This window comes from Lepidochelys kempii, chromosome 5, assembly GCF_965140285.1.
Source record: "Lepidochelys kempii isolate rLepKem1 chromosome 5, rLepKem1.hap1, whole genome shotgun sequence".
NCBI classification, from domain to species: Eukaryota; Metazoa; Chordata; order Testudines; family Cheloniidae; genus Lepidochelys; species Lepidochelys kempii.
The window spans coordinates 61,763,712-61,773,059 of NC_136384.1; the positions used below are offsets into that span (position 1 = coordinate 61,763,712).

Sequence of the window (9,348 nt, forward strand, 5' to 3'; positions counted from 1 at the left end):
ACCCACCCAGTTTGCTTTAAGAGAAATGTAGAAACCCACCTGCCTGATTAATGGGAGTTGTATTAGCTTAGCACCTCTCACAATATGGCCCTATTGTACACTGCTGACATCTGTATTCTGCCTGTCCCTAACCCAAGAAAATTGGCTGTGGACATCTTCTGATGCAATCTGATTCAGGAAATGCTGGGACACTGAGTTAGTAGGAAGGATGTATCTTGCCTAATTATGATGACCTAAAATTGTGTTTCAAAAAAAGTTATTTTTTAGGAAGATCACTAACAAAATCAAAAAACAAAAACAAAAAAGAAAAAAATTAAGCTAAACCCGCAACAAAAAGGAAATTCAGCAATAGGTCTTATTTTACCCTTTTGTCACTATTAGAAGGCTTTTGGTGATCTGTGTAAAATTGAGTAGTAGTTTTAAATTCAATTCTTATTAGAGATGTATCCATATCCCCTTTGTTGTCACTCTCAGTATAGGAAGTCAGGAGTGGAGAACGAACTATTCCTTGTGTGTTGTGATTGCATAAGAAAGTGTTCCGCATTGTTGCTACCTATGTTGTTTCTCTTTTGTGGATAGAGGATTTGTCTCCAGGACTGTCATTTTGATATCTTTTCTGAATACTATGTTCATTTAAAATTAATTAACTTATTTATGCCTAGCACAACAACAAGGGTATTCAGGCAGTTGATTTTTACAGTTTGTGCTGCAAAAAAACCATTGGCGCAATGGACAGAGTTTCAGCCTTAACTTTATTGCTCCCTTCTGTTATGGGTTTGTGTGCCCTTAATGTTGTTTAAAGCAATTTTTAGAAGTTTTTCAGTTTGTAGTGTATGTGTGTGTGTGTATATACACGTTTAACATTAATACTATTTATTTACTTTTAGCGGAAGAACGCAATTTTGTTGAGATGCACAGATGGCCTTCCAGTATGTACCTGAAACAGCTTGCAGATTACAGGAATTATATCAACTCCCAGAAATGCCACTGCATAGTAATGTAACCAGAAGATTGATTATTCACAAAGTGTTCATAGACTGGAGAATCACAGGCGGGAATTACATGCAGGCTATTAAAACTGTAGCAGGGATGAAAATAAACATTTGAGTCCTACTATACTCTCTAATGCACTTGCTAATACTCTTTTCATTAATAATGAATTACTGTTATGTTTTAAAGGGATTAAGAAATATACCATAGGACAGCATAAGGAGTCAATCAGGCCTGGTCTACACTACAAAGTTAGGTCAACGTAAGCCGCATGTGCATGTGTCTATACCTAAATTTGTCTCTTACTGATGTAAGTGCCCCGTTACAGCAATGCAGTAGCACTCCCTCCCTGAGCAGCATTAAGCCATGGTTGATGTACTGAGGTCGACGCAGCGCAAGTGTAAACACTGCGTTACTTACATGGATTCTAACAGCCCTCCAGCAGCTGTTCAACAGTGTCTGACATTGACCTCTTTGGTCACAATTGTGAATGCCATTGTCCAGGGGTCATGGAGACTGAAAGACCCTCCCTCTCTTTTAAAACCCTGCAAATTTTGAAATGCCTTTTCCTGTTTGTCCAGCTGGAGAGCATACCTACCAGCTCTCCCATTGTTGTACGCAACTATGCAGCTGACCATGGCGGCCACGTGATCCAGACACACTCCAGCTTGGAATAGACAGGAGATATTGGATCTCCTGGGCCTGTGGAGAGAAGAGGCTGTGTAAGCACAGCTATGGACCAGCCATGTTTATCTATGAACAGATTGCACAGGGTATGCAGGAGAAGGAGTACGACAGGCCAGCTGCAGTGCTGTGTGAAAGAGAAGGAATGGGTCAGCCATATCGAGAGGCCAGCAGTCATTCTGGTGCTAACCCGCAGACCTGCCACTTTTACAAAGAGCTGCATGCCATAATTGTCAGAGACCCTACTGATATCCCACACATAACCATGGATACCTTTGTGGAGCCACAGGTCCCTGGCATGAACAACTAGGAGGAGGATGGGGGATGTGCGCCCAGGGAGCTCCACCTATGCGGGGCGCCAGGACCTGTTTTGAGACTCCACCACAGTCCAGTCAGTCCCAGCAGTCGAGCATGGGTGAGCTTGATGCAGGGGAAGAAACTTCGGGAAAGTGTGTAAATGAGTTTCCCATTACAATGACGTACTGCTGGTGCCCGCAATTTAACATGGCACAATTACTGACTTTTCATTAATTTACTTGTACTAAAAGAAGTAGGAGTACAACAAAGACAGGTATTGTTGTTATCTGCTTTTCATTCTCTTGTAGAATTAGGCCAGTGGGGGCATGTGGAGCAGTTTATGTACACAGGGATGTCCCTTGAATTCTCATGAGAGATCTTGATGAAACTTTCATGGAGGTACTCTGCAATCCTCTCCTGAAGGTTTCTAGGGATGGCAGCCTTACTGCTTCCTTTGTGGTATGACACTTTCCCATGCCACCCAGGGATAACTTCAGCAGGCACCCTTGTAGTACACAGGCTAGCAGCAGATAGTAAACAGCAGCTGTGCTTTCTGCGCCTTTGTTATATCAGGAGTGAGAGATCCGCTAAAATCACCACTTCCTGTGGACAGTGGTGCCAGTATTTAATACCATTGTCCTATACTCAGTTTCATGCAACTGAGCAAAATTCCCTCATTTCTTCACCCTTGGTGGGCCATACTCACCATGGCTGACTCATGAGTGGCACCGTGCACAAGCACTCTGAAGCAAAAGTGTCAATACGCACGTCTTGTTTTAAATTTTAGGGATGCAAGAGAAGGGGGTTCTGATTTTTAACTTTCACTTCCTGTTGTAACTATATTGACAGTGGTACCTCTGTGTGTTTTATCTGCAGCTGCTGCTATTGTGGCGCAGAGAGGTTCTCGCCTCCGCACTTGAGGAACACCTGAGCTAGAGAAGGAGGAGAAAGAAGAGGACTTGGGATGATGTGTTCAATGAGATCCTGCAAGCCAGTGCTGCGTGAGACTGAGGAAAGGGTCTGGAGGGTGAACATTACAGACAGCCTGGGGAAGGAAAAAGCAGAGACGAGAAGGAGAGGGAAATGCACCAAGACATAATGGACCTTCTCCAACAACAAACAGAGATACTGCAGACTTGTGGATTTAGTTACAACAATCCCAGTTTTGCCCTCCTTTGCAGTCCATGGGAAACTCCATAACAGCACCTCCCTATGCCCTCCCACCCTACATTCCATGTGGTATCAGGGGCTTTATCCCTATCCCTACCACTCTATCCCAGCAGACATTAAGAACAACCACAATCCCATAAACTGATCTGTGAAAGCCATGGTTGTTGTATATGTAGATTAATGGACAGGAATGTTCTTTCCACTGGTTGTTCTGTTTCATTAATTTATTAAGTTTTAATGTATTTACTTTTAAATTGCACAGATTTTTCTTTGCACTGGTTTTGCTACTGAATAAAATTATATTATTTGGAAAATAATCTTTTAGTTCACAATACATGCTTCAGAGTGCCCAGCAATTCTGAAAGCACCTACTTAATTGTTACTCTACAGTGTGGCACAACTCATAGGATCAGTGACAAACAGCGTAATAATCATAAATGTACAACAAACACCACAAAATTAAGAGATGCATAGACAGTGCTATATTCATAGATGTACACCACACAATTCCTAACAGGCCCCAAAACAGCAGGGCCAGGTAGAGCAGAGTACACCACACATGACTCTGGCTCACTGTTAAAATGCTCTTCAAAGCCTCTCTGAGATGTGTGGTTCAGTGTTGAGCTCTTCTGATAGCCCTTGTGTTTGGCTGTTCTAACTCAGCAGACTGCCAGTCCACTCTGGCAGAAACTTTTCCCCCTTTGCTTCCCTGAGATTATGCAGAACACAGCAGGCAGCTGTAACCATTGGGATGTCTTTTTTTCACTGAGATCCAGTCTTGTGAGTAAACAACACCAGCATCCCTTCAGTCTTCCAAAAGCACATTCAACTGTCTTTCTTCACCTGCTAAGCGAATAGCAAAATCTTTTTTTGGTGCTATTGGAGTGCTTCATGAGTCAGGAGAGGAAGGGGTAGGCTGGGTTCCCCGGGATTGCTATTGGTATTTCAACATCATCAACAAAAGAAAGTCCCTGCTTGTAGCTTTCTGAACAGTCCTGTATTTTTAAAGATGCAAGCATCAGACACTTCCCTTGACCAGCCAAAGTTAATGTCAGTGAGGAGATCCTAGTGGTCCTCCAGTGCTTGCATAACTGTAGAAAAGTAGCCCTTTCTGTTGATGTACTCTGTGGCAAGATGGGCTTGTGCCAAAATAGGGATATGTATACTATCTTTGCTTCACCTCAATTCAGGAATGCCATTACTGCAAATCAATCCAGTATGTCCTGCGCATTGCTGAGAGTCACAGTCCTGCATAGCAAGAGATGATTAGTGGCCTTGCACACTTGCATGATAGTGGATTTTCCAACTCCAAAATGATTTTGCACTTACCAGTAGCAATCTGACACTGCAAGTTTCCACAGTGCAATCACTACTCTCTTCTCCGCCATCAGTGCAGCTCTAATTTTGATGTCCCTGTACTGGAGGGCTGAGGCAAGCTCGGCACACAGATTCAGGAATGTGGCCTTGTGCATTCAAAAGTTCTGAAGCCACTGCTCGTCATCCCAAGCCTGCATTATGATGTGATCCCACCAGTCAGTGCTCATTTCTTGGTTCCAGAAGTGGTGCTCTACCACCTGCAGTTTGAACACCAGCAACAGACAACTTTGAATTGGTTCTTGCTATGTCCCAGAGCAGTCTGTGCTCCAAGATATTGTTGTGTTCCCTGCTTATTTGGTTCGTGTTACGGCTCTGCGAAGATCATGTGTCCTGTGCTCACAATTCTTACAGCAATAGTGCAGAACTGCAAGCGTCATGCTTCTGTCAGAAACGGACATTGAGGAGGGCTGCGTAGGTTCATGGGGGAAAAGGCATGAAAATTATGGGATAGAGATGACATGGCATGGATGGGATGAAAACAATTGCAAACTGGGAAGTTGGCCCCTTACCCCCAGTCACCGCGCTTGACGTCTTGCTGCCCCACTATACATTGCCAAAACATCCCAAAAGACAGTGCACTGGGCAGTAGTGGGTTGCACTGAGATACCTACCATGTATTGACACAAGCACTCATGAGGATGCGCAATACTTGTGCAAGGAGGCATGTATGCATGCACGAGTGATGTACTAACAGTGGTAGCTTTATGCTGATGTAACTTGCGTCAACCAAAGTTTGCAGTGTAGACATGGTCTCTGTTGTTTAGCTTCAACCTGTTTTCCCTAAGGATTCTTTGCTGCAATAGTGGTGGTTTCAACTCCTAGATGAGATGTTGAAAACATTTTAACTTTTGTAAATCTTTTGTTTAACCTATGGGTGAGATTTTCAATGAAGTTGGGTACCCAGCTTTCTGAGGCGCTTTTGAATATCCCACCCTACCTGCTTATTTTAGCCTAGGATTATCACACAATCCTTGTAACATATTTATGGGCTTGCTCGGTAAAGCGTATTGTCAAAACATTGGGTTAAGTTTATAACTATTCCCTGTATAAGTTGCCCTTACAATCATATGAACTGGTATTTTCTCTCTAGCTAGGTGTTTATATGGCCCCATCATTGTACTGTGTGAGCGCCTCCTTTGCATTTAAAAATAGAAATAATAACAATCTTTCTTCCCAACCTGTAGGAGAAAAAGCTGGTTTAATTTTAGGGCATTTTCTGTTATTGTGTGGTAATATTATATATCTGTGTGTGACGAAATTCAGGGAAAGTGAAGGCAAAGAAGAAATTTTGTATTCTTGTGAAAGCTATGAAGTCAACAGTCATCCTTATCTGTTGCAGGAGAAAATTCCATAGAGTAGGCAACTTTCCTGGGAAAGTTCTGTCTCCCACAGTCAAACTTTCCCCCGTTGGTTGACAGTTTAAATCATTTCAGCTGAACCCAGCTGCCAAGGGGATAATATTCATAAAGAAGGAGGTAGGCATGGCCAGTTCCATGGAGAGCTTTGACTAACAGGACAAACCTAGAACTCAACTTTCTTCAATGGGAAGCCTTTGCAGAGTGGTGCATTAGCCCAATGTGTTCATGGTGACCTGTGTTTCTAAGCAGTTGGTATGCTCCATGTTGTACTAATTGGATTGGTTCAGGTAGTGTGGATTCATTTTTTGATATGAGCCAAAATAATCAAGCCTGGAGATCTTAAATAGGATCACCATAATTTTGTGGGATATTCTGGTGAGGCATAGATCACAGTGAGTGGCTTTTTTCAACTATTGGTGAATAGACATTCAGTAACACTGAGTCCAAAAGGAGCCCCAGGCTCAGACCATCTTAACAATTGAAGGATAGATTTCTACAATAACAGGAGTTTTATACAGGAAGCAAGTTCTTCTAAGTGGTTCCCTCTGCCTACCAGCAAAACCACAATCTTATTTAGGTTCAACTTTAGCCAGCTATTCTTGTATTGTAGGGAGTGGTATTTGTGGTATGTCAGTGTTTGGTCCTAGAGGGACAGTGTAAAAAAGGAAGATTAATGAAAAAGTTTTAGTCCTGAAAACAAGGCAGGATAAGCCATTTTAAAGGCACCTGCAGAAAAAATTGCAGCCAGGTGAAGGTGAGACCCACCATATTAACTAGTACCTATAGTGCTTATCTGTTAAAAAAGAGGAGTTTTTTTGAATCTCTACACAGTTATTCTTTTGGGAATTACACACTAGAATCACAGGGGATTTTCTTCTGGTGCAGTTTTAGAGGCCCAGATAGCATTTCCTATTTTGGGACAAAAATAATGGTACTCTTCTGGCTCCAAATATTGAAGGTTAGCTCAGTATAGGAATGTTAATTAATAGTATTTATATATGGCTTTGTGTCTGAGGATCTAAGAGAGCTTTATAAATGTGAGCAGCATTATTATCTTTGTTTCCCAGATGAGGAAGACTGAAGCAGAGAGGGGTTGAGATTTGTTCAAGATCACATTGCTAGTCAGTGATGGAACTAGGAATAGCACATTGTCTCCTACAAGGAATAAAACAGATGAGTCTGCTACAATGGAGAAAAAGAGATGTTAAAGATGGAATAAAAATGGTCAGACATGAAAGTAGAAACAATATATACCTATAATTTTTAAAAAATGTAAAAAAGATTTAAGTACCGCCTTATTTCCTAATTTTTATATCTGTTACTGTAGAAATTAAAAATTCTAGATGTAGATCAACTGGATGAATGACAAATTTTGAAGTTTTGAAAGCTTAAGGCCATCAGCAAAAATGGCTACAGAATTGTAAGTCTAATTTGCATGAACAATTACCAGTACTTAACATGCTCTGTCACAGTATCTGCACATACAGGTGGCCAGTTTAATCATTTAACTGGTGTTTGTATGCACAAATATTAAATTCACATGTGCAGTCATGGTAACTACATATACAAATTCTGTGTGTGAATGTTTGCCCATATTGCATGTGGCCCTAGATTTTTAATATTTTGAAAATCTGATCTGCTACATTAGTATTTTTTGCCAATAACTCAGTGTAGTGGTATTTATTTTCATGAAGGAGATTTCATAAATCCTTTTTCCCGTTAATAGCTTTTTTAAAAAAACAAGGTAAAATGGAAATATGGACCATTTCTGTAGATCAGAGAATATTTTAAGGTATTGTATATTTATTTTAGTCTTTTGTGTTAATCATCCACAAACACTTTATATAGTGAGGCCAAGCAATGTGAAGAGACACAGATTTATAACTTGCTAATTACTCAAACACAAAATATCTTTCCATTCTTTGCAGGTGCCCCTATTATGCTACCTATATCAGGTCGAGACACTGGGTCAAGCCCAGAATGATGTGATAATTTGAGAAAATGAGTGATTTCTCCACACAAACAGAATAACAAATGGATGTTTTTCTTTAGAAATGTGCTTTTTAAATTTAAAATCTATGCCTTAGATATAGGTTTCGCTAACAATATCTTGTTACTTAGGTACAATTCAGAAATCCACAGATGATATTTAGAAGTTAGTCAAAGCACCACTGAGTTTGATATATGTGACAACTTTACATGTATAATATTTTTGCATTGGTTTAAATTAAAAATTAGGAAGTTCCTGAAAACTTGATTCAAACAACTAAAAGATGTGGAAATATTAAAATAGCTTAGAAAAGGAAAACCAGTAAATTTAGTTTAGGAAAGTAACTCTCTTTGGGCTTTGTATAGACAATCAAGTCTATTTTAAGAAAGCTATTCTGCTAATAACTTGCACGTTTCTCCTGAGGTAGGATTATCACCTCTTATCAGTTTAATATATAGTATAGTAGTATTCAAGGATCTATTCTTTTATAACTGCTTTGAATACATATTGAGGAGAGACTAGACCTCTACCTTATTAGCGAATCTTGTTAACAATATTGTTACACACCTTTTTTCCATGTTTGTTTATGACACATGTACACTTATGTCAATCCAGTATGAGACTTATATTGAGGCTAACATAGGAAGTCTTCTGTCCTAAGAAACATTAATTTCCCCAGGACAGAGAGTCTCTGCTCTCGTCTTTAGATCTTGGTGAACTAGGTAAGAAAAAGGTTTAGGAGAAAATAACTTATTTTACTAAGGCATGTGCTGAAATTCAGCTTTTGATATTTTCATAAGTTATGGAATGGTATTTTCTCTTTGACTAAAATTTACAATTTCTAGATTTAGTATGTAACACTTTGTAACAAAACAATAAATATTTTTACTGCATCTCAATTTCATGTGATTATTTACCTATTTTTATTTAGAAAGTTTGAACAGTGTGCTGGAAAGAATTAAACAGCAAAACTGTGTAATTCATATACTGGTAGATAAAGTGAGAGTAAACAATGTTGCTTTCATTATTCTGCATTTGTAGTGTTCCAGAGCCCAAATTAGAATTAGGACCCCACTGGACTACATGTTGTACGTAGGAAGACATTTTGTAATAGGATTTGTGTTGAATAGCATTACATTCTTCACATAGTTTGTATATAAATACTGAGGATACATTTTAATGAAGCTTCCAAAATTCAGTCATAGAGATGCAATAGTCTCTTCATAGCCACACTTCCATCTTTATTTTCATCCCTTCTCGAATACTCTCAGAATTTTTTTTACTGAGTTTGAACTAGCCTGGGAGATGGGGAGGTGAGGAAAAAGAATGACGTATGAAGTGTTTCTGTTCAGTTTTTTTCTTAGTGATGCATCGGAGTGTATCCAGCTCCATCAGAGCACTTCTATCAACACGTGCTCTTCAGTGCTGATCTCTTAGATGAGCTGAAGCTCGGTAATAGAAAAGAGAACTAGAACAGGATAC

The 9,348-nt window shown here is 39.8% G+C and overlaps 1 protein-coding gene across 7 annotated transcripts in view; it reads left to right on the top strand.

The window, feature by feature from the left end:
- Window positions 1–8,759, top strand: part of RHOBTB3 (Rho related BTB domain containing 3) — a 73,858-nt gene extending 65,099 nt beyond the window's left edge. For 2 of the 7 annotated variants that reach the window (XM_073344538.1, XM_073344541.1), the window contains 2 exons: window positions 888–999; window positions 7,805–8,759. In XM_073344538.1, the coding sequence (XP_073200639.1) occupies window positions 888–999; window positions 7,805–7,865 (173 nt within the window). In that variant the 3' untranslated portion in view covers window positions 7,866–8,759. Of the gene's footprint in view, window positions 1–887 lie in introns of all 7 variants that reach the window. The other 5 variants (XM_073344539.1, XM_073344540.1, XR_012158973.1 and 2 more) reach the window with 4 other exon arrangements.
- Window positions 8,760–9,348: the final 589 nt, after the last annotated feature.